At 51.8% G+C, this 25,552-nt stretch overlaps 1 protein-coding gene across 1 annotated transcript in view; it reads left to right on the top strand.

The window, feature by feature from the left end:
* Positions 1-25,552, top strand: part of RXRA (retinoid X receptor alpha) — a 127,734-nt gene that overhangs the window by 91,024 nt on the left and 11,158 nt on the right. Inside the window, 5 exon segments of the mRNA XM_009280637.1 lie at positions 1,857-2,007; positions 3,562-3,680; positions 3,682-3,754; positions 18,274-18,443; positions 24,200-24,329. Coding sequence (XP_009278912.1) covers positions 1,857-2,007; positions 3,562-3,680; positions 3,682-3,754; positions 18,274-18,443; positions 24,200-24,329 — 643 coding nt within the window.

The following is a 25,552-nucleotide window of genomic DNA, read 5'->3' as shown; positions in this document are numbered from 1 at the left end:
GCTTATCTTCAGCAGGCAGCCAACGGCCTCTGCCCTCACTCCCATGTGGCAGCGGCCGGTGACGCAGCGCGACACGAGCCATAGCCACCAGCTGCACCTGGGAGATGGCTCCGTTTCCCAGAAAGTGCACTGGGAGGAATTGCTGGAGCTGGTGACCCCGAAGCCATGGAGGGATGTGCCACCGCAGTGCCGGCAGCCCCTGCTCACAGGGTAGCACAGGGACAGGGTCAGTGCCTGGGGACCCACAGATCCCAAAGAGAGATGCTCCTACCTGGGGACCCGCTCGTCCCTCCCCTCTCTGCCCTATTGCAACATAACCGAACAGCAGCTAAAGCTCAGGAGCGTATCCCTCGGTGGCACCGGGTCCCGGCTGCCTTTGATTCATCAGCTGGCACAGGCAGGGTGGGAGAGGAAGGCAGACCCATCACTTTTGTCCAAGGTGGGTTTACCTTGCGCTGGTCTGCGATTATTAGTCATCTGCCTGCCAAATGTTCCCCACCAGCCTGGAGACTTTAAAGCCAGAGGAACGGCTGCGCTGCTCTAATTGACAGATCACAAGCCCTGGGACTGCCCTGAATTAATTTGTGGTAGGTGCGATTGCTGAGTACCTCTATTAGGGTAGAGAAACACAACAAACTGAAGCACAAATCCTGCGTATCCAACCTGGATTTAGATGTTGGCAGGGACGGAGGCTCTGCAACAGTCCCTGGCAGGCTGGTCCCCAGGAGGACAGCCGCAGCAGTCCTGGCCAAGCGCTGCGTCCTGAGCTGACCGAGCCTGGCTCCCCCATCCACCCTCGGACCTCCTTGAACCTGCCTGGGGCTGGGCAGGGTTGCTGTGAGCTTGTCTCCCTTATCAAGACGGGTCGGTCCTACATCTCCATGCCTCAGTTTCTCTCTGTACATGAGGGAATAACAGCCCTGCCCTGCTGCACAGTGCGATGTGTGAATCAACTCAGGAATCCTTCACTCCATACCAGTGCCATGGGGCTATGCCAGCACCCAGCTTCCACCCAATTCTCCGCTTTCTTCACCGACTGTTGGGGACCGAGCTCACCAGGGAGGGAAGGAGAGGCGTGTGGACAGGCTGCTGGAAGGCTGGAAGTTGCAGAGAAGTGTCCCACCCAAGCCAGCTCTGGAAAGCCAGGCCCTGTTGCATCTGGGATCTATTTATTTGCTGTGAAGCTTTCCTTTGGAGAGATAATGCTAAAAGGATGTCTATAAATTGCAGAGCTAAAGCGCGAGTGTCCTGGCCTTCATCATCCGTGCAAGCACTCGCTCCCAGCCAGCAGCTCTCCCACGAACCGTCGCTGCAAATCATCTTCCCTGCTCTGCATCCCGAGGCGGCGTGAAGCCGGGGTGTCTTGCGAGCGCCTGGCCATGGGGGCTTTGCCGTGGCTGTGCCATGGCTGTGCTGTGGGCGGGGGTCTGGCAGTGCGGGAGGAACTCGCCTTCCCCTTAAATCATGCAGGAGCGTCCTTCGTGGGGCAGGCGGTGTCAGCCCTGCGTGGCTCCTGGTGGTGCACGGGGGACCGGCTGTGTCCTTGCTCCTTCTGACCCGGTGCCATCAGCGAGACCTGGTGGCATCCTGCTGCCAGCTCAGCGCCACACCGGCTTTTATGCCAGGGCAGCAGATGAGCGCTTGTGCCTTTGGTCACTGGACACACGTGCCCAAATCCTCTTCGTGGTTCAGCTTTGTGGGCGGGTGTTTTAAGCGGTGCATGTCCCCATTGGAAGCTTGTCCCCTGCTTGACTCCCCTGCCCCATGTCTGAGTGCATGGGCAAACCCTGCTGTGGAGCTGGCTCAGCCCTGCACACCCCGGCTCCTCGCTGAGCACTGTGCTTCTGTCTCAACAGCTCAACTCGCCCATGAACCCCGTCAGCAGCTCAGAGGACATTAAGCCACCCCTGGGGCTCAATGGAGTCCTCAAAGTGCCAGCACATCCCTCAGGAACGATGGCCTCCTTCACCAAGCACATATGTGCCATCTGCGGGGACAGATCTTCAGGTAAGGCTGGCGCCTGCCCGGGGAGGGGCTCACAGCGGCGTGGGGATGCCCTGGGAGAGCGTGGTGAGGGTTTGCATGGCTCCCCGTGTTGAAGATTATCTTAAGTTTTACTGAATCTTTTTATATTTCGTGTGTTTATTTGTGAAATAAGCAACTATAAGAACATCTTGATTTAAGAAGTTAGCCTCTATGTTAGCGTTACGTACGGGTTGCTGTGTTACTTGTTAGCCGAGGCTGTGTTGCTTGAAGTCCCTATTCTCTGGACCCTCTAGACCATAACCAGAGCACCTGGGTTCTATTGTATATGGGATGAGTTATTTGACAACCTGGCAAGGTAGATGTGTATCTGGCCAACTTGGCAACAAAACCTACTTTTAAGGTATCCTGAAGTGAACTGCCTTCATTATAATATTAAAAGACATACCCACAGGTCAAGACGACCCTTGCCCAGGTGAAGACCCTTCCCCTGCGCAAGCGTAGTAACAGAAGAGAATGACACAACCGATACTATAATTGTATGTAAATCACTAACCAATCATTGTAACTGGGAGTGTACTACCCTGTAATTCTTGTGTATAAACGTAACGGTGATCTCGGCATAGGTGTGCTTGATTTGTGGAAATTCCACCTTGCACCCGGCGCCGCGCTAAAGAATGCCTGCTTTCCAAAACTCCAAATTGAGTCTTAGAGAGTTCATCATCTGCCGACTTACGGTAACACCCGGGTCCCTACAGCGCAGCGAGCACAGGCGGGGACTCTCCACTGGGAGAGGAGCCGCCCGTGCCCTCAGAGGAGGGGGTGAAAAGTCCCTTATTGACCAGCCTCCCCCAGCCCGTCTGGTCTGGGGCAGGCTCTGACCTGAGCCAGGGGACCCCAGGTCTCTGCTTAGCAGCGGTGTTACAGCCTCAGCCCTGAGCAGCGCAGCCCGTCTGAAGACAAGGTATTAGTGAGTGTCGTTCTCTCTACCCATCCTTTGATCCGTAGTGGTATTGTCACATAGCGCCAGATAAAAAGATGAGCTTCATGGAGTCTCTCCGCTCATGGGAGATAAAGATGTGCTCCCTTTATTCTCATGCTGTTTTAAAAGCTTTTTGCTCCATAAGTGCTCTGGTCGCCTAGTTTGTGAGGTCCTTAGGGACACCTCCTGCGCCTGTCGGGCTCTAGGCTGGAAGAGGAGGGTGGGCACGTGGTGCAGAACAGGCTGGGTCGTGTGTCCAGCGTGGGGAGTCCGGATGGGTCACGGGGGGTACAGGGGGCACCCCCTGTTTCACTGCTGTGCTGCCTCTCCCCTGATGTATGGCTAAGCAATGGTAATAAAAGTCAGGTTGTAGCCCATGGAGGGCATCCTGATTTTATGGAAGTCAAGTCAAGGCAAAGCCACTGCTCTTTAGCTCCTGCTCACAGCTCCGAGAAACCTCTGCTTCCCCCAGACACGGCTGGGAGAGGCCCTGGGAGGAGCTGATGGTCTTTGTGGGGAGGGAGAGCAAAGGGTGGAGCTAGGGGAACCTGGGACACTCAGTGAGTCCTTTTAACCCGAGTTGCATCCCTCCTCAGGTAAACATTACGGGGTTTACAGCTGTGAGGGCTGCAAAGGCTTCTTCAAGCGCACGGTGCGGAAAGACCTCACCTACACCTGCCGCGACAACAAGGACTGCTTGATCGACAAGCGCCAGCGACAAGCGCCAGCGCAACCGCTGCCAGTACTGCCGCTATCAGAAGTGTCTTGCGATGGGGATGAAGCGAGAAGGTAAGTCAGAGAGAGCCTGGCCCGAGCACCCATGGGTGCTGCAGGTACCTTTCCTTTGTTAGGAGGCTTCCAGCAGGCTCCTGCCTGTTGGCAACCTGGCAGCACCATGTGCACCAGAGCCAGCATGAGCCTTGCCAAGGACTGCGGGCGCCGGGGTGCCAAAAACGTGTGTGTCTCATTTATATTTTGCTTTTGCGCCACAGCCGGGGCCCCTTATGGGCTCTAAAACAGCGCTAAGCCCCAGAATGGTACCCCAATGATGGATGGTTGCGCATTAGTAAATGAGCCAGCGCCCAGAGGCACCAAGCACAGCACCGGGGAGCAGGGGGGCAATGAAAGCAGACAGCGCTCGCGAGGTCATTTGCTGCCCTGGAACTTGCACTCCCCATTTCGCACCGGCTGCCGCATGTTGGGAGCAGCGATGGCAAATAGACCGAGCTCTTCCCTTTCCCTGCAGAGCCCCATCAAACAGAGGTGCGAAAGCTGTCGGGGCTGAGTGCATTTCGGGTGACAAATGCTGCCACCTGGCCTGGCCCTTCTTTCTCCGTGCAACACGGGATGTCGCATCCTGGAGAACTGGAGCTGATTAGGGGACATTGGCAAGGTAAAGATCACGTTTAATTCGCTGGTTACTAATCACCGTGCTGCCGGGGAGGTGAGAGGCTCCTGCGCGTGTCCCAGCTGCGCGCTGTTTGTAGTGCACACCTCGCTCAGGACGGGCAGGGAGACTCAGTGAATTATCGTCCTTCTCGTCGGAGTCTGCTGCTTGGGCACCAGCGCCGAGCTCCGGCTGCTCTAACTCAGTAGCATTCCCTAGCAGTAGCAGTACTGGCTTTTTTTTCTCGTTGGGAAGAAGAAAGAAATTCAGGCTCGTAAAAGATCTCTCTCCCCTTACTGGAATTTAAATTTAGGATCTAAAACTCCCTGGCAGTGCCTCTTCTAAATGCTCTTTTTAAATGCTGACTGCGTCTGTTTTAAACTCCTGGCAGAACAGGCTTTTACCAGACACGATGTGAAAATGACCCCGTGGTGCTGCTCAGTTCTCTGCTGCCTTCTCCCCTTACATTTTCAGAGCCACACTTGCCTCCCTGACCAGCCAATAAACCCATCCCTCTGCCGAGTCGCTCTGGTTGCGTTGAGCAGCGGTTCAGCCCGGGTCTCTTTGAAGAGCACTTAGTCTTGTCTGGAGCATTGATTAAATAGGGCAGCACCGGAGCTGCGTTGAGTGTTGAGCAGACCCTGCCACGCTCAATTTACGGGGTTACCTAAGGACCCACGACGCTCAGAGTCTTCAGATGTCTAAGCCGTCTCTGCTCGAGGTGTGGGGGGATTGCAGCGGGCTGGGAGGTGAGGGCACCCAGGGGACCTCCCCGGCCCTGCAGAGCTTAACCCTTTGTTGAAGATTATCTGAAGTTTTACTGAATCTTTCTATATTTTGTGTTTGTTTGTGAAATAAGCAACGATAAGAACATCTTGACTTAAGAAGTTAGCCTCTATGTAGCGTTACGTTTTGAGGTGTCCTGAAGTGAACTGCCTTCATTATAATACTGAAAAACACACCCACAGGTCAAGAAGACCCTTGCCCAGGTGAAGACCCTTCCCCTGCGCAAGCGTAGTAACAGAAGAGAATGACACAACAGATATTATAATTATATGTAAATCACTAACCAATCATTGTAACTGGGAGTGTACTACCTTGTAATTTTTGTGTATAACTGTAACGGTGATCTCAACATAGGTGTGCTTGATTTGTGGAAATTCCACCTAGCACCCGGTGCCGCAATAAAGAATGCCTGCTTTCTAAAACTCCAACTGAGTCTTAGAGAGTTCTTCATCTGCCGACTTACGGTAACAGATTTTGGCGACCCAGACGGGACACTGCTCTTGAGCCTTGACAGATCCTGGGATCGCAGAACCTCAGCCGGCACCGAGGGATTCTCAGAGAGGATTCCTTCTGATCCCCGGACCAAAGAGCCCCTGAGCAAAGAACACTGTTTTGTAAGTATTAAGGCATTCTTTCAAAACTTGAATATTTTGCAGTTGAAAAAGCCTGCCTGCCTGTAAGATTGGGGCTAAAAGGGTACCCGTTTTGCAGTTGGAAGCCTAGGTGTCTGCCTGTAAGTCATAAGCGAAAGCTATTGCTGGGTTGGACTTTGTCGGTAGCTACCTCCGAGTATTTTGCAGTTGAAAAGCCTGCCTGTAAGGCAAATATTTTGCAGTTGAAAAAGCCTGCCTGCCTGTAAGATTGGGGCTAAAAGGGTACCCGTTTTGCAGTTGGAAGCCTAGGTGTCTGCCTGTAAGTCATAAGCGAAAGCTATTGCTGGGTTGGACTTTGTCGGTAGCTACCTCCGAGTATTTTGCAGTTGAAAAGCCTGCCTGTAAGGCACAGCAAAAGCTACGCAGGGTTGGGGCTGAGAAGGGTACCCGTTGCGCATTTGGAAGCCTAGGTGTCTGCCTGTAAGTCATAAGCAAAAGCTATTGCTGGGTTAGACTTTGTCGGTAATTACTTTTGAGGTTAGACTTTGTTTGGTTATATAACGGGCTAGCCCTATATATATATACACACTAATATTGCTAAATATATAAAATATAATACATATATAGTTATTTGGTAATTATAATTTTATAATTACCTTTGAATATTTGTTGTAATGGCATCAGGATTTGTAAAACTGTTTAAGGGTAAAAGTGTTGGGAATTTAGCGACAGATGGAAAGATACCAAAAACCTCGCCGTTGGGGTGCTTGTTAGCGCATTGGGGTGATTTACATGCTGATTCATCTGCCGACTTACGGTAACACCTTCGGTGCTCGGAAACGAAGCTTTCTGGCCCAAGCAAGGCTGGGTTGCACAGGAGGCAGCGGCTCTGCCAGAAGCGGCTGTAGGCAGAAACCTAGTTGGAGAGAGCATGTGGTTGGAAGGAGTGGAAGAGATGATAATGTGTTGCTTTTGATAGAAACACAATGCACAGCTGGAACTTCCAAGGAACACCACCAGGCAGAGCTTGGGGTGCTCATGGCCCCTTCCCCACACTCACCCAAAACAATACACGTTTGATAGAGGGTTTCTCTGTGACAAAGAAAAGCTGCTCCTTGGAGCATCACCACAGAGCGGTTGCAAGGTCTCCCAACTCCTCATCCTCTGCCCTTTCCTCTCTCCTGTCTGTCTCGTCCTGTTTGCATCATTTCCAGCTTGGGGGGAAAGAGAAAAACCTCTAGGCTTAAATGGAGAGATTGAGACATTCAGAAAATGCCTCTAAAGATGAGCGATACAGTGCAGGCACGGTGCTTCATGTGCGAGGGGCTGGCATTGCCCTGGCTGCTTTGCAGATGGGCAGAACCATGGAGCGTGCTGGATCCCGCAGGAGATGTGTGGCAGGAGGAGGAAACGGAGGGAGGAAAGTCTAATCTCCAGCCCTGGGAGACTCGGGTGACTAAAAAGAAGCCAAGAAGTCTCCTGTGTGTTCAGCAGCAGCACTTGCTTCTCAGGAGAGAAATGCAGGTGTAGATAGATGTGGAGCATCCCATTACCCTGGCGTTGCCTCTGGAGCCTTGCACCGGCAGCTGGAGACCCACTTTTCCTTTCAGACCCCTAGAACATCTCAGCCAATGGCTGTAGGGAGGGGAACTTCACCAGTAATGCTTTAACTCTGTAGCCTGCGCTGACGTCCTGTGATCGGGTACCTGCTTCATGCCTACCGTTAACGGTGATTGCATGGGCAGCACCACTAAAATTATAGGTCCATTAATTAATTTCTAAATGGTGGTGGAATTCCCCAGGGAGCGCGTACAGTATGAGGACTCTATTAATTCGTCTTGATTAACATTATCACAATGAATACCAAATGAATTCATAACGATCAGCCAATTATTTAAAAGTGTGACAGATGGGATCTTTGTAACTCTAGAATTGCACTCAGGCGGTGCTGGCTGATCTTCTGATGCTGGCGTTGCATGAGGAGAGCTTCAGAGAAGGGCAGAAAGCCGGTGCATCGGCAGTCAGTAGATGTTTGGGGTATAATCCCCATGTAGGGAAAGCTGGAATAACTCCCCTGGTCCCCAGATAAAGCTCTCTCTTGTTAGAAACCTAAAAATTCACAGTGTCTCATGGCAGCTTTGGAGATGTCCTAGTGTTGTCCTAGACCTGAAAGTGAGAAGTTGGATCTTGCTAAGCCATGGCTTTGAGTTTCACGCGTGATGTCCACCTGATTTGTCAACAAAACAACTCCTTCCCATTGCATCCATCCCACCTCACCGCTGCTGCCCATCCACTTTCCCAGCCACGAGCCTTGTCCTTGTCCTTACACCAGTCCCGCTGCCTCCACACCACCTCTGTTTTGGGGAACAGTTTTGGGCTAAATCCTGCATTGCTTATTCCTTTTGCCTAAATACTCACTTACAACATAGCTGGCTTTTTATCCTCTAGTGTAAACTGTTGCATCTTTTAAGTAGCAGAGCCAGGGTAATGGACCTCATTTCCCTAAAAAATATCTTGCTCTGGAGACCTAATTTATAGCTACATAAAGGCATAGCAGATTCCTGCTGGGGAAATCTCTCTCCTGTAGACCAAAGGTATTTATATGTCATGGAAGTACAGTAAAACCCTCTAAACTAAGTGCTATAGCTCTGGTGAGAGAATAAGGCATCCTGCTTGGTGGTGAGCAGTGCTGCGACCTGCAGAGTGATGCTGGGAAGAAGAGGGGTGAGGGCCACGTTTGTACCCAAAAACCTGTGCCAGAAGGGTAAAAGGAAAAGGCTCTGTTACATAGCTAAGAAGTTGGCTTAAAGGAGTAGAGGCACCAGGGCCTCTTGGGCAGCTGATGGAGCTCTGGAAGGGTTTGATCCCGACACCTGGGGAATCTCCAGGTGAACATGCCAAGAGCAGACGTGGAGGGATGGACCTTGACCATGTGCTCCGGGAAGGAGCCTGGCCAGGGCAGATGAGGCAGTGTACCCATGGAGGAGGGAGGCAGGGGGTGGCCGTGGGGTACTGCTGGAAGGATGGGGGATTGCTTCAGGGCTACGAGGCTTTGATTTTGCAATCAGGTCTCGGGGATCTTGGCTTAAAGGGGTGAAAGCCTGCAGAAGCAGAAGATTCCTTCTAGCGTGTGCATCTCTTCTTGCTGCTCCCTGTTAAAAACATTTAAGACAGATCCTGATGCCATGTCCACGGTGAATGAGCCTCATGGGCTCTGAGGTATTGCAGCTATAATAAATAAGCAACTGGGAGCATTTTTCCCCTATGAATTACTGCCAGCTGTGTGAGGCTTTGGTTTTTGTACTCTGTCTCCCACTAAATACCGGATAGTCAACAAAATTAAGATTACCATCAGGGATCTTGACTAATGCAGGGATTATTATTGTGGGGGTGGCTGTTTGCATCCAGAAGCGTAACTCTCTCTGCTTGATCTGTTACTCATTAGGGTCTAAGGTGTCTGTGTATCAGCAGCCTTATATTTTAAAGGGAAAAAGTGGAAACTGCCTTTGAGTTAGAGGGGCAGAGGTCTTGTGAAGAGGTGGGAGTAAACACTGAGGGTCTTGGGATAAAGGCGTCTTGCGTGCGATGCCGTTAGCTGGGGTTAACTTCAGAGGTGAAGGGGGTCATCGGAGACTACAAACTCCACGGCCTCGCGTTGCAGCGCGTCGCTATGTCGTGTGACGAGGTCCCGGCCCCACCATTGCTGGCAACGCCGCCGGATCGCACAGCGAGCAGGAAATACCAGCGAGCAGCCCTTTCTCATGCTCCCGCTGGCCGCCCTTGGACGGCTCACAGGGAGCAGACGTTGGGAACCGACACAGCCCGGCCCCGCTCCGTCTCCCGCCTCTCCTTCCCCCAGCACTGCCTCCGGACATGAGCGGCTCCTTGCGTGAGCCAGGCTGTCTACATTGGACCTGCTGGGCTGCCCAGTTTGTTAACAGGGCTACCACTTGCCGAGCTGAAGCCTGCAGCCCGAGCGCGCTGCGGAGCACTGACAGCGGCGTTTGATGCCGACCGGGTGAAATGAATGTTGATGCATCTCCTCCAGGAAGCTCTTAGCCCATCTGGAGACCAGAAGGCTGTCATCCCCCAGCGGCTGCGGCTCAGGCTGCATAACTGACCCCCAAGATCGTTCCGAAATCCAGGCGCAGATACCGTAACAGCAGTGGCCTGGGTACAGCACAGCTGCAGCTTGCCTCTGTCAGCTGCCGTGACACGATCCAGAGTCGTGCTCTGAGGATCCAGGACATCTTCTGTCCGGTTGCATGCCTGCTCTCTGACTCCAAGACTTCATTAAACTTCACAGCTTGAGATAATTCTTGCTCTTCCCCTGTGTTTGTGGGTTGGTTTTTCCCCTCTCGCTTGCACTGCCGTCGAGCTGAGGGATTTAACCTGGGGGGGGGTTGACTTGCAGTGTTGTGGGGAGCAACTCTAGTCTGCAGCTCGGAGACCTCCGCATGTCTCCAGGGAGCTGCTCAGATAAATCACTTAGTCCAGAGGGACCGAAGTTTCTCCGTGTTTTAACCCAGAGTGACTCGGAGCTCAGCTCCTGCACTAACACGGCAGTCGTTGAGTTGTGCCTGATCCCCCTGCCATGGCTGTGCAGCCCCCCTGCACCCCCCAGAGCCATCCCGGCTCCCGGAGCATCTCTCGGGACCAACAGGAGCAAGAGGAGTCTGGGGAGAAAGAGCAGGAATTCAGGTCTCCAACTCGCTGTCCAAGTGAATGTAAAAGCAGGCAAGTGGCCATACCCCAGTGAAGGGGCAGAGTTCAAGAGCACAGTTATTTTTAGTAGTAATTTTGGAATGGAAAATGTCTTTCAGCTTAATGAGCTTGTTTCTTATATCCTTTTAAAGTGCTGCTCTTTAAACCAGCTGGTTAAATGATGCTGGGTTTGTTTTTTGGTTTTAAGGATACTCTTAGGTTGAGAAAAAGGGTTTGGTTTATGATTTTCTCTCAGTGCTTTAGCAATGCTGCTGTTTGCTTATACTTCGCAGTGTCGGCTTTTGAGAGTGAAGTGAGCTAGTGATTTTTGCTTTTGTTTTCCAGAGCCGTTCCCCGTGTGGATTGACTGCATGCAAAGGTTTCAATCCACTTTTTAACACTCCATTTCACTGAAGTTACATTTTTTTAACATCACGGCAGTATTTTGCCTGTCTTAAAAAAATGTTGGAGAAAAAAACACCATTTATTTCTTGTATCTCGGCTTTTGAGGCTGTTTGCAGTAGTAGAAAGCTGCATCTTTGAAAAAAAAGGAGGCACACAAAAGCAAAGCAGAAGAAACACTGTCTGAATTAGTTTCCTCAGCTATCGTGGCATTTTCGATATAAACAGGTACCTCAGGCATAAGCGCTTCAGGATGCCGATGATACACGGCTAAGTTGTAGCTTCATAAAGAGGCAGCAGAGCCTAATAAATTCCACCGCTAGTGAGACACAAATCCCCAGTAACCCTCCACCCAGCACTTCATAAATAAAGCAGCCACCCACTTGTAGGCTCAGAGAAGACTGAGCAGGTTTGGGTCTCGGAGGCCACCAGAGCCTCTGGGCTCTCCAGGAGGAGGGTGCTGTGCCCTGGCGATGCAGGGGCATGTCCCCAAAATGCATCCAGGTTGGAGCGGTCTGGAAAGCATCATCATCCCTGTTTGCTTTGTGAATCCCTGCATCTGCCGGGGAATGGCAAGGAGCAAAAGGGACGAAGGCGGGAAAGGATCGGAGCGTGCTAAGAAGAACGGGAGAGCCAAGGCCAAAAAGTGCATCTTCTGTTCGCCCACGGCTTTCGCACTGCCCAAGAACGGGGCTGAGCGTCGGTGCCTGCCACCCGCGGTGCTGGGCTCCCCGTGCCCACGGACTCCAGACGCTGGATCTGTCCCCCAGAGAAAACCCCGTTCAGTCCATTTTTGGTGAGAGTGAATTATCCTTCCCCCTCCTCCCCCACGAAAAGAAACAAACCCCAGCCAGTCATCCACGCTATTGTTCCTGGAAGGATGGATTTTCGTCTCAGAAACAAGCGCTCATCTGTATTAATGCTGTGTAAGTGGTAACTGGGAGCCGCCGTAGCCTCCACATCTCTCCCAGCAAACAAACAAGCCTGCGATGCTCCTGCCCACGGGGGCTCTCAGAAACGCCTTTGCCTTGGTGGAAAATCCTGTCCCCTTTGTGCCTCTTCCTCCCCTCGTTAACATTCCTCCGGCACATAAGCGCGGTGCCCGCTGAGCGTGGCAGTGCCCGTGGCGGATGGCCGTGCCGCGGCGTGGGGGATCCGGCTGCAAGGGCCCGCATTGCATCTATGACCAGGCTTTAAAAACAGAGCATGCTCTTGACATCTTTCTTTTTTTTAAATCTAATTAGTCTGCAGATCACAGCATCAGGTTTCTCTCCACGAGCCCAAGGCTTAAAACGGAAAGAACTTTTGCCGGAGGATTGGGATTCTGGGGTGTTCATACGGCTCAAAGAGCAGGGACTTAGCAACGTTCATCACGAGGCTTGTGATGAAGTGGCAGGAGTTGGAGATGCTGCAGTGGTTTCTCAACAGTGTCCTCCAAGTCCTCCCCAGAGCCTCAGCAAGCAGCTTGTTCTTCTCCAGCAGCTGGAAAGTTCATTACTCAACCGCAGCCACCCGCGCTGGTTGGTTTGGGCACCGGAGCTAGGTTGGTTGCTCACTTTGCAGTGGACTCAAACCTGCTTATTTAGCCATCAGATGCTGCACCACGAGCAAAGGCAAGGCATCCAGTGTTGATGTGCACACCGGCAGAGGATGGAGCCGGCATTTTTGCACATCAGCCCTTGCACGCGGGCAGCTGAGGCTCATCTGCAATCCGTGGGACAAGACATTTTGGTTCTTAAAGAGAGAGAGGTCACCAAGAAGCGGTCTTGACACTCATCTGCAATCCATGGGACAAGACATTTTGGTTCTTAAAGAGAGAGAGGTCACCAAGAAGCGGTCTTGACACATGGGGCTCCGTATCTTTCTGTACCGTGGCCTGGGGAAGTGCAGATGGGCTGGAGAAGCTCGAGATGAAAAATGACAGCAACCAGCCTTAGGCAAGTACAGGCCAAATCAAGCAGAATAACATGAGAGCCTCTTCATCAGGTGCCATGGAAAACACAGGCTTCTGTCCTTGGCTCGGCTGAGACATAGCTGGAGGAGGTGGGGCTGCCTCTCAGAGCTCTTTGACTACAACATCTTTTTTTCTCCTCAAGTGGATTGCAAGGTTTAAATGCTTCCCTTATGTTAAGAAAATCAGACTAGAAAACCTCTCAACCATACGAGTCTCCTTGAAGAAAAATAAAAGCATTGGTGCAGCCATCAACACAGAGGAGAGCGCGGGGAAGCTCATCTCTGGAAACACGGCGCGGCAGACAGGGCTGGTGTAACGACAGCTTGGGACTGCTTTGCCTCGCGGGAGAGTGTTTTCTGGGTTGCAGCAAGCAATGTGCCTGGCTCGCCTCCGACATTTAAGATGAATAGACCCACAGTGTTGATTAAATGCTGTGCCACCCTCATGACCAGAAAAATCAGCATCGTTGGGAACAGCGTGGTCCTAAGAGTGGATCTTGTCTAACACCTACGGCCTGAGCGGTGAGGTGGAAGGACAAGGGCATGGGCTCCTCTCGATGGCTTCCCCGCATCCATCCGAGACAAGCCCCATAGTTTGTCTAGATGAGCCCATCTGCTGAGGCAGTAATTGAGTGTGATGGGAGACGGGAGGGTCACGCTCGTCTTGCAGAGCCCTTGCCAGCCCTTCCCTCCTCCTGGTGCGCGGCAGCTCAGCCGGCAGCAGCGGGGATGTGTCCTCCAGCCCTTCACCTCATTATCACCATCTTATTGCAGTAAGAGCAAGAGAGCCCAACTGAGGTTTGGAAAGGTCCTCGTAGGTCATGCTGTCAAGTGCCTTGTTATCACAGGCACTCTCTAGTTTAATCCTCTTCCCAAGGTCCTCTTGAACAGAAGCTGGATGTCTCCTTACCCACCCAGCTAAGCAGAAGGGTGCAGTGCAGAGGGGGCCATCGATGATGAGCAGGAGAAGGGAGCTAGCAGCAGAACCAGCTCCCCTGAATTGCCACGCTGTGTCCTGTCCTTGCTAATCCTGTGAAGCATCACGTGTGAGACAGGAGGGAGAAGCATCTTGTGGCCTCTCTAGAGTTGAGAATATTTATTTTTTCTTAAATATACATTGATTGTGCCACAAGGGAGAATTTGGGTTGGAGGAGCCAGTCACAGAACCCCTCTGTTTTTCTGTCTTTAGCCTGTGAGTTTACAACTTACATGAAAGGAAGAGAAAAATCCAGCAGAAGCAACAAGAACCAAATGATATAATGATCTTTGTTTCTAAATTTTACTGTGTTACAGGGATGGAGCACCATCCATCCCGGCCCACAAGACTTCTGGGAAGCCAAGAAGAACAAGGTATTCCCATTTCAATATTACCAAACAAGCTGCCATGCAGCTACCACGTTTGTATTTCTCTTTTTTAAAAGATAAATAAAAAACAAAGCCACAAAGAAACCCAGCTCCCAAACCAAATCCATTTGAAAAATGTATTTTTGTCATCTCCACCATGGTTTATTTGTCTAATCCCCAGTGGGAGTGGGGAGTGGACTCCAGAGATAAGGTCCTAGGTTTTTATGGTGGAGGTCTCTTCACTACTGAAGATTTTCCTTCACGCAAACATCTCATATTGCATGATTTAAAAAAAAAAAAAAAAGCTGATTTGCTTGAATACTTGCTCCTTCTTTCCTTCCCCTTACCCCACCTGCTATTTTTCCTACATCTCAAGAAACACAGTCCCCAATCTTTTCTGAAATGGCGATGTGTCCCTCAGCATCTCTGCTAAGAAGGAGCACCAGCTTGTCAGGTCCTCAGCAGGTCTGGGGAAATGCTGATTGCAGTAAATTGCAGACATCTACCACTGGGCTTATGCCAGTGGAGATCAGAGACATGGAGGACTCTGCTAAGAAGCTGTATGACTGGCAGCTCTTAGACACTGTTGCCTGCTCCTTGCACCTTGGATGTCCTCTCGGTTCTGCTGAGTTTCTGAAGCACAGGCTGCAAGGATGGCTGCATCTGCAGGGAAGTCCAAGTCTTGGAACCCACAGAGTACAAGTCTTGAATGCCGATGGCAAATCCCCGCGCCTTTCAGGACGTGTTGGGCTTGCCACGCCTGGAGCTGTATGATGCTTCAGGGTGAATCTGAAACTGGGAAAGTGGGGACGCTAGATTTGAAATGAATTCAACCTCTGGATCCTGAAGAGGGACTTTGGGAGTGCCACACCTGGAAGAATGAAGTGACTGTAAGATGATCATCAGAGGGCAACTGTACCCCGAGGCTGGGCACAGAACTGTTGCAGGAGCAAACCTGTTGCTCACATGAAGAATGAAGCTGTTCCCGCTTCATTCCTCGAGCTGACTGTAGGGAGAGAAAATAGCATCTACAACTGAGTCAATGTCTAGAGGAGTCGCTGCCTCGCAGGCATCCCCGAAAGCTACATCCTACAACCAGGGCTGGGCAGGTGTCCTGCATCGTTTCCAAGTGAGGAACAGGTCGGGTTCATAAATGCCTGGTAACGCGAGTCCTGCGAGGAAGCAGCAACTGAACTTCACGTAGTACAGTCACCTCATCCTGCAGATGCACACCTTGGTGAAGACCTGTGCGTGAAGCAGCTTCTTAGGGGTTAGTGAGGATAACGGCGTCTCTGAGCTCAGTGTTGGGAAGCGGTCATTGCTTTCCTGCAGCCCAGAGAGCCAGGGACAGGGGATGGATGGAGGTCATCCAAGCTGCCCGGGGGATCGCAAAGTGATGCCAGGCTTGTCCTGGCTTTGGAGAGGGCTGTCTGGTCTTGGAAACACGGGGGTAGCAAAGCAGGTAAGGCTCTCCCTGGCAAGGGCTTGGTTTATCTTTGGACCTGACATACTCGGTGAGAATACGCCATCTGCTCTGCCTGGTGTGTCATTGCTGCTGGCAGCCAGCTGGGCAGGGGCGAGCGTCAAGGGCTTTGTGTGGGGCTGAGCAGGCTGGGATGAGTCAGCTTTCTGCTGACCAGCTCCGCAGCGAGCAGCAGCACCAACTTTCTGGTGTAGCAGCTCAAAGCACAGATCAATAGAAATAACTACTTATATGTATAATCTCTTTCCATCTGTCTCTTCCATCTCGTTTATATCAGCTAGATTCAGCCTAATCGCTAGCAAATGCTGTCGTGATGACCTGTAAGATTCACTCTCCTATAACCCTTCAAGTGTATCTGATTCTTCACCCCCAAGAATGTGACTGTTGGTTTTGATGAGGTTGAGATTTGCAGATTTAAGGCTTTAAGTAGCCGCTGTCTCCCCAGACCTCTGCAATGCTTTCCCACAAACCCCAGTGTCCAGCTAAGTCACTGGCGGCTGAGCAAGAGGATGTGTTTTTTGGACTAACACCCCTTCCCGGTGCAGTGGCCCCAGCCCTGGAGGTGGTTGATCTCAGAGCAAGGAACCACACTTTGCACCTTTATCCTTGAGACCTGCTGCAACTGTGCATCAGGTCTTTGGCATTTAAGTCATTTTATAAAATCCCATTTGTTGAGGGTTTGCCTTTCTCTTAGGCTTTTCTGTTATTTAGTAGGTGTTTTATCTCTTCTAATGTGCCCAAAGGAGTTTTGGTGCATCTGTGCTGTTGAAGAAGGGTTGGCATTAAGCAAAAATTTCTAGCCTTTTGATGACTGAGAAAGCAGGAGTAGCGGTGGGGGGAGAAATTTAAGCAGGATTTTATGTTGGCCTGAAAAACTGAAGAGAAGAATCCGTGCCAGACAAGAGCCAGATGGACAAAAGCCACGACACAAATCTGAGCTCTGACAGCAGCAGCTTACCTGGCTCTGGCAGACCAAGCAGAAAACGTTGCGTGGGCCTCGGGAGCCTCTGCAGCCCATAAACTTAAGAGCAGTTTGCAAAAAATAACCTCTTGCTTTTTGCATAACAGCTTTCACATGGAAGTCGTCTGAACACTGTTGACATGCAGCAGACAGCAACGCTGCACCGGCGGCTGCTGCAGGAGGGGAGAGCGAGCAGTGGAAAACAGCCCCAGGCCTTCGTGTGCTGGGGTGGAGCTGGGTTAATGGGATCAACGTCCATATAGGACTCTTTTAGCATGTGTCTTAATTTCCTGGTTTTTTTAAGAAATAAGTTTTATATTCTAGGTTTTATTTTTGCACTTGCATAGAGCTGCTCCCACTGATTGCCTAAAAAGCCTTATTGTGTTACAGACAGCTCTGATTTCCCTAGAACAATACCTGTGCCCCTGCTGCTTTCTCTTAACATCACATAACCAGCTTCAAATTCAGCAGAGAGGTAAAGCATTAGGATAATTGTCAATAAATAGCAGGCCTTTTACGTTACTGAATGCCTCATTCAGACCTCAACAAAGAGCTGGACAAGTTCAGGGAGTTGTCTCTCATGACCAGTGATGGAAACCCCGTTGCTTGGGCTGTTCTCAGCTAGACTGGGCTAAAACATACTGTGGGAAACAACGGTGTGTGGAAAAGTGTGTGATTTAGGGTGTGTAACATGATGATTGAGAAGGAGATAGTTACCGGCGTAACTGTCTGCATAAAGCTACTTTCCAGGTTTAGGGAAAGCGTGTGTGCTGGTTTCAAAGGGAGATCATTAATAATAATGTTATTGGCATCTATTAAGTGTTTTTCATCTATGTACTGCTCAGACGTTAACTCATCAGCATGTGACATGCTTCTGGCTAGATTACTCCTACCACACAGGATTTGGGACAGGTCTCTCCTGTCTGTTTAGAAATTGCCCAGAGACAAAGACAGGATAGTGGTTTGCATAGAGCACCTGACGGCAGATCCCTGCTCCCAGCTCCTGTCCCACGGTAGCACCGTCCTGCCACGGAGCCTTGTGGCAGCCATTAGCATCACTGCTGGACCAGGGAACTAGATGCATGACATGACCTCCATGGAAGTTCAGCACTAACAGGCTCAGAAGATGGTTGAACTCTGGACTTAGGCTTTAAACTGACTGATTTCTCTTTTCTTTAGGATTCCCTTATGCTGTCACTTCACCTCCTTGTTTTCTTCTTCTCCTGCAGCAGTACCCATCCATTTCCCTCTCCCGTGGTGACTCGCCGTGTTGCTTCCTTTGCTTTTCATCATGTGTCTTTAACCTTTTTGCTTCCAGGATTTCTCCCTCTGCAGAAAGGGGAGTTTCCTGGCAAAGGCCAGGTTTGAGCAGGAGCCTCCCTTGCCGTGCTCCCACGGGAGTGCGCACGGAGCAGCTCCCCCAGGCCAGGGCTGCTCGGCGGCTTTCCCAAACCTCATACCCCCTTGGACTATCCAAGCCCGAGACCCACTGACCACACTGGTGGAAAGGTCAGGTGGGAGAGCAAGACACTAGATGTCTGTGTGCTCCTACAGGTCACAAGGACTGACGATGCTTTAGGTTTTCATGGCTAAGTAACGCGCATAGCTCCGTGGAGCTTCGGGGTCCCAGCTCAGCCCGTGACACTGTGGCCGGGAGCCCTAGGCTGACACTGTCTCTTCTCCATCCACTTCCAGCCGTCCAGGAGGAGAGGCAGCGGGGGAAGGACCGCAATGAGAACGAGGTGGAGTCAACAAGTAGCGCTAACGAGGACATGCCCGTGGAAAAGATCTTGGAAGCTGAACTCGCAGTGGAGCCAAAGACAGAGACGTACATTGAAGCAAATATGGGCTTGACGCCGAGCTCGGTAAGGCACCTCTCCCCTTGGCCCCATCCCCATCCCGGGCACAGGGGGCAGAAGGGATAGCTTGTGGGGCCTCAGGATTGACCTAGCACGAATACAGCAACGAGCCTAGGTCAGAGAGGGTTATCTTACGGGAAAAGAAATAAGTAGAGCTCAGAAACGCAACTTCTTAGCTCTGCTGTAGATGCCGTGTGTGAGCTTAGATGAAAGCATGAGGAAAGCAAACTCCTCTGCCCCTGCGCAGCCACCAGCACTGGTACTTGTCTGTCTCACTGCCATAGCAGGGGAACAGATACTGTAAGGCATAATTAGAAGGGCTCACAGAGAAGATTTATTTTAGTTAACAGCCATTAGTGCTAAAAGGCAGGAAGACACTCCATGCTCTGAAGAGCTCAGAGTCCAATCAAGCCAATAAACAGAGCTGTGCGGCTGAAGTGCAAAGAGATAAGAGTTGTAAAATCGGGGTGTGACTTTTCAGATGCAGAATTATACAGCTGCTTGGCTCTAAGAAGAGAAAACCTGGAGAAGTTTGCCGAGACGTTTGCTTTCGTGTTCCTTTCCCATTCAGAAGCTGGCATTATAACTGGGCCTGCTCGAGGCATCTGGGCTCTAACAGGGCCTTGTGTAAACAAGAGAGAGCTGACAGGGAAATAGGAAGAGTGAGAAGCTGCGATGAGGGAAACTGTCTTGGTCCCTTTCCCAAGAGATTCCCTTATCAACAGGTTATAGCCTTGCTTAGAGAAAGCCTCCCTGGAAAGCAGCTACCTCCAAATGTGAGAGCCAACCTATCCTCTGAAATTCTGTTTCTAGGACAGACCCTATGCAAAGCCCTCATAAAGAGCCCTATCGCAGAGAAAGTACATGCTGCCCAGTCTAGGCAGCATTTAGGATGCATTCCCCATTCCTCAATAGCCCCTGTTCCCGTGAAGGTAATGGGAATAGAGGAATGCCTCTAAAAGGTAGGACTGCAATTGAAGCAACTAATATAGCAGTAGGGTCAGGAGTGGGGCTAATTACCCCCACCCCGGGTACACCGGGGGAGCCCTGGGATACTGAGGGACTGGGAAGTCTCAAAGCAAAGAGATGGAGAGGGAGAAGAAAAAACATAAGCTGCCGTGCGCCATTGTGTGTGCGCTTTTGGGGCCGGGGTCGGCTGCGCATGTTTAATTTCTCATTTGCCTTACAGCGATGCCTTCTGGGAGGCACGCACCATCCCACGGCATGCTCTGTTAGCAGGAGGGGGCACCGCCGCTGCAAGGTGTCATCAGGGCTGCGGAGGGTATAAATTACCCCAATACCCAGCAGGGTATTGCCAGGCTTGCTGCTGGGGAGGGAAGAGGCTGGAGTGGGGAGCATCTCCCGGCTGCCTGGCAGTCCTTCAGGGGAGCACAGAGATACAGCTGGTGCTCTGCGAGCGTGCAGGCTGGCTAACCCAGGAGAGCAGGAACATACGCTGAAATATCCCTCTGCAATTCCTATTGCTCTGTGCTAGGTGTCTGTGAGGCTGAGATGATGAAATGCAGCTATTTCTGGGAAGTGGAGGGACTCTGCGGTATTTATTTTTTGCTACAATAATACTTTATCTCTTTCTTCATACGAGGCTGGAGGATTGAGCAGGGAATACCTTATCTGGCAGGGCTTGACAAGAGATCTTGGAGTCAGGCTGCTCCTTGTAGGAGTCTAAGTCTTGACTTGCCTCTATGGGATGCTCTTTTTGGCCTTTACCTACAAGGACACTTCATGGCTGGCTTGCAAAGTGAGGCTTTTCAGTGCACAAGGCTTCCTGCTAAGGACAGAGACGATTCCTAAGGGAAACTCTCCAGAAGCAGATACAGGGCCATGGTGCTCCCCTGCATTTGAGAGCCCAGTTGCACCCTGCAGGCAGCAATGCCCTCCAGCCGGAGGGTCCCATCACCATGAAGCTGCAAGGGGCTTTTTTGGAGGAGGCAGCTCAGCCGTGGTTAGCGTGGGGCTCGGAGAGGCTCTGACGGCTATCAAGATTAAAAATACTTCAGGGGAGTTGTAGCCGGTGTTATGCTGACTTGAAAACAAACCCCAGAGAGCGAGCTGAAATAAATGGCTTCGTCTGGCACTGCGTCTCCTCAGCCTCTTGTAGCAAATTGAAAGCTGGTTCCTGCATAATTCAACACGCATTACTGTGAACAAGGATGTGTGTTGCATCTAAATAGAAGCAGGAGGCTTGTTGAAATGCCCTATTATTGTCAAGCAGCTTCTGTCCACGAGGTGACATTTGTAGCAGGTTTAGCAGATGTATGAGATCAGCAGCTCGCAGTGACGAGGCCACCGGATGAGGCAAGGGAAGACGGAGGAGCTGCCCTCTTCCCAGCCCTCCCCAGAGAGCCCATGTGATGGAAAGGCAGACAAATTCAGTCCCTAATAGACACGGGGTAAAACACAAGCTGTTTCCTATTAGCCTGGGATGTTGGGTCCTTTTATTTGCGCCCCTGCACCTTAGTCGATCTGCATTGAATGCTGCCGGTGAGCTGGAGAGCTCCAGTGCGTGCAAGGACGTTTCCACCGGGCTGTGCCAGGCTGGGATGGAGGTGGTAGGGTACTGTAGGAGTTAAGACCCTCCTCTCCCAGATGCTCTCATGCCTGTGACTGTCAGCTTGTGCCATGGTCCCCGGCTGCTCTTGAGAGCAGAGGTCCCAACTCTGGTTGGGGGAGGTCCCTCTGCTTTGCCAGGCTGGCACTGGCACTGATTTCTTCCACCGAGGACAGTGTGGGACCCTTCCGTGGGGCTTCAGCACAGTCCTCAGAGCTGGTAAAGGGGAGGCGTGGAGGGCTGCAACCCGTGAGCTGTTCTGGCAGCCCTAGTATCTAAACGTGTTGCTGACAAAGCGTGCTGCTCTGAGGCCGAGTATGGGACCAGGGAGGGGATCTCTATCCTGACACCTTGACTGATACCAGAGAGGATGGGGTATGTTCATGGTTTGAAGCCCATGATGGGGAAAGGGGAGTACAGTGGGGTGCGATCCTTGTGGGTGGCACGGACAGGACGGGGAAGGACGCTGAGCCAGGCAGAAAGCAGCTAAGACAGAGCGATCTGCCCCTCCGAATCTGCTCTCCTGCCTTGGGTGGTAGGGGAGTGCCAAGACTAGCGTTTTGATGACCATCACTAAAACACTCACTTGAAGTAATTGCACTGGTGAGCCCCTGATAACAGCTCTTCAGAGGCTGCAAATAGCTGCTAATTGCAACGGTTGTCTGGCTTCTGACTGTGGCAAAGGGGATAAACCCTTTGGGAGGTTCCCACAAGCTGTAAATGAGCATGGCTGCAGGATTCCTCCACGCTGTGTGTCCCAGCAAGCCCGGAGACCCCGTGTGATCCCAGCCCCTCGGGAGCTGGGCACTGGCCGTACGCCCTCAGCGGGTACCTGTCCCCGAGGAGTATGACGGGGCGCGAGGATGGGTTTGCCTCTGCCCCGTGTCCCCGGCAGCCGCAAAGCTGGGCTCCTGCAGTGTAAGCACCACCTCGGATGGGCTCCTGGCCACTGAAAGGCAAAGCCTGTAACTGAGAGGTGTTATCCCCATTAGCTCTTAATTGGCCTTTGGGCGGCTGGTTTCAAGTCACCATTTTCTGGAAGATGTCTCCAAGCTCCGGTTTTCCAGAAGCATCAGGTGCCTGCGTGTCCTTTCGTTCTGTCACACTCCGGCACCGTGCCCTTGCTCTTTACTGCAGGAGGGGATTTGCTTACCATGCACCAGGAGGGTTTCTAGCACCACTTTGCAGATCCCCTCCTGGAGACAGGCAGCCCTTTCGGCCTGCAGGGATGATACTTTTAGCTGCCTCTCAAGCTACGGTGATGAAGTTCTGCCAGAAAGCACCGTGGTGATTCCGGGAACTGCCATCTGAGGTGTAATTAAAGGCTGGGCCCCTCGCTGAGGCTTTGTATGAAGCACTGAAGGCTGGGTACAGCTTGTGCTGCCTGCAGAGCGGTGGTGATACAGCCAGGGCTGGGAGATGTGGAGCCCGGCTTGCTGCATCAGGGCGAGTCCTAGAGACGGTGACAACCTGCCTAGAAGCAACCCCTGATAAAAGCTTTGGCAAAGACATCTAACTTTCCTAAAATACCCCTTTCACGGGGCTGTGCAGGCACTTGTCGCTTCGTGGGTCAGGTTCTACTGGAACATGGAGTCTCCCGTAAGTCGTGTCCCGCTCTGGGGCATGCAGGGCTCCATCCCCATCCCGCCCCGCGGGAGCTGGGACGCCTGGGTTCTCACCTGGCTGCTGCAGCTTGCTGACCAAACTGGGATGACTTGAAGTTGGTGATGTTCCTATAGCCTGGGCCAAGGGTGTCCCTTCTCACCCTTCCCGCAAATGCCTCTGAACGCTGATGTTCCTCGTGTTCCTAGTGAAACACTTAACCCTGCAAAGCTCCTCCTCACACCCAGTTTAGGGTTTTCCTGTTGTCCAGAGGAAATCCTGTTTTATCTCCCTCTCCCGAGGAAAAGCCCAGTCCCTGTTCACATCTCTTTCCCCAGGGAAGAGCCCCAGCTCCCTTGGAGCAAGACTCCTCTGCCCTTGCACTCCTTGAGGAGCTGCTGCAGCCGGGCAGAGCAAGGAGGGAAAATCCCTGTAATGATGCTCCTTGCTCCTCAGCTGCACTGCTGAACGCGAGCCCATTCCCATCCATCTCTGCACGCAACAGGTGAAAATACTTCGAAGGCGGGTGCCCCTGAGCTTGCCAGACGCTGGTTATTTTAAGCTTGGAGCATGGGAGACCTTGGCCACTGAGGCTCAGAGTTTGTGTTCGCTGCCAGGGGACAGCGGAGGGGACCGGGCAGGGGTCCAAGGCATGGCTCCGGAGGGCAGGAGTGAGACTGAGCAGCGTGATCCTCATCTGCCCAGCCTGGGAGAGGGGTTTGTCGTAATGCAACCAGCTGGCAGTGAGGAATGGCCGTGTCCTGCTGAAACTGAGACTTGCTGGAGGGAGAGGTTATGCTGGCGTGGGGTCTGCTCTATCTCGGCCGTGCTGAATTCACACTCCTCCTCCCCGGCGATCTGGGGGTGAAATAAACACTCCTCCTTCGATTTGGAAACTGCTCTTTTAAGGACATGGAAGAAAAATAATCGTATAATCAAAGCCGCTGGATATCAGCAGGGATTACAGTGGGATATGTGGAGGGGCTCATACATCCCTGTCCAGAGAGGTAAACCCTATATACACACTTGTACTAGCGAGGTCTGTCTTCGCCAGGGTTAGACAGGCTCTTCCAGTTCCTAATCACAAGCCCACTTGAGCTGTTAGCAGTTCCTTTAAACAGGGATTTGGTGTGTTTAGGCTGACTGTCCTCCTTGAGAGCAGATGGTTTTTGTTACTGGATAATATTTCAAAGGACAGGGTTTTTCTCATTTTTTCTGTAATGCCCCCTCTGCTGCTGGTTTATCGAGTTGGGAGATGCTGGCACAGGGAACGTGCGTGCTGCACGGGTGCAGAAGCCTGCCCATCCCTGGGCTGGAGCTAGTTTGGTTCATCAGTCAGTGTGATGGATATTGGGTCTCAACACTCCTGGTTCCTGTTTTGGAGCTTGCTAAACCTACTTAAAACCATGTGGTGGAGAAGCCAAGTCACATCCTTTCCCTGTGACTGATAACGTCCACTTCTGGGGTGCTCTCGACTTCGGGGTCCTTCCCTGCAGCAGGGAGGCAGCAAGTCCCTTCAGCTACTCCTCTAGTCTCTCCTCTTCTCCTTGCTGTGCCTTCTCTGAGCCTTCCAATCTCCTTTTCTTGGCAGCCCAATGACCCGGTGACGAACATATGCCAGGCAGCAGACAAACAGCTCTTCACCCTGGTGGAGTGGGCCAAGAGGATCCCCCACTTCTCCGAGCTGCCCCTGGACGACCAGGTCATCTTGCTCAGAGCAGGTGAGTGGGAACTGTCCCCGCGTGGGCTCTGGCATGGGGCCATAGGAGTACTACATCTCGACAGTGACAGGTATTACACTTAGATTTAGGTCCTGGCAACTTGAAAGCCATTAACTGATTCTGAGTAATAGCCTCTGATAATTCAATTGCTAAATAGGATTTAAAAAGCCCCAAGGGATGTGTTGCTGAATGTGATCCAAAATGTTGCACCAGCTGCCAATCAGCTGCAAAATGGCCCGGCTTTCTCTCTGGTGAGCGAGGCGCTTGGAGATGTGCGCTGGATTATTTAAACCAAGGGAGCTACGCGCTGCCTTCCTCCCAAGCTGAGACTTGAAAGACCAAGTGAGCCTGGGACTCCATGAAATTTCATCAAACTAAAATGTTTGATCATAATTAAAACCAGAAAGGAGAGAAAAATATATCAACCTCCTTCTCCCACCCACCAAGATGAAAATAAAATTCTCTGGGCTTATTTTAAATTTCTTGTGCGGCAGGGGGTCTGCAGGAACAGAGAGGCTTTGGGAGGTGAAAAGCAGTTAGCTGTAAAAAGGGTCTTCTCCCACGGAGTAAATTCAAGCCCCTACTGCTGGCAGGTTACGCACAAAGACCAGGGAGGGCAAGAAATCAAGAGCAGAGCTTGACGAGGGTGCATTTTAGGCATGAAGCTCTTTGCATCGTTCCAATCATCAGAGAAGTGATTAAAAAGGCTTTGGCTTGATGCAGCGGAGAGCTTTGCTCCCTTAAACAAAGAGGAAAGCAAGTTGTCAGTGGGACACATGAAGCTGCTTCCAGCAAATGACAAACTCCATGTGAAGGGTGAGACTGGGAGAGGAAATGAGGAGACCTTGACGGCTGGCAGTGGCACCCAGCTCTCCGCTTGGCAATGAGAGACACTGACCTTGGCTACTCGAAGTAGTCAAGGGAATTCAAAAGGGAACGATGGAGGAGTCTGGTGCAGAGCAGAGGTGCAGCCTCAGAGCAGGGCGAGCTGGTGAGCTACCTGGTGCAAACCAGCCCGGCAGCCAAACCCCAGCAAGCCAAGGACTCTGAAGTCCCTGGTAGTTTTAAAAGTTCCTCTTGTTTCCCCAAAATGCACTTTTGTAGGGAATTCAAGAGAGGAAAACCCTGCCAGGGGTGTGTGTTCCTCTCTCTACACTCTTCTGGCCTCGGGTTAATGGCCTCTGTAGATGAGACACCGCTGATCCACCTTGATGGCAGCGTTC

The sequence above is a fragment of the Aptenodytes forsteri genome, unplaced genomic scaffold (assembly GCF_000699145.1).
Source record: "Aptenodytes forsteri isolate BGI_AS27 unplaced genomic scaffold, ASM69914v1 Scaffold68, whole genome shotgun sequence".
In the NCBI taxonomy this organism is placed as follows: domain Eukaryota; kingdom Metazoa; phylum Chordata; class Aves; order Sphenisciformes; family Spheniscidae; genus Aptenodytes; species Aptenodytes forsteri.
Note: the sequence above shows the minus strand (reverse complement) of the source record. Positions and strands in the feature narration are given on the sequence as shown.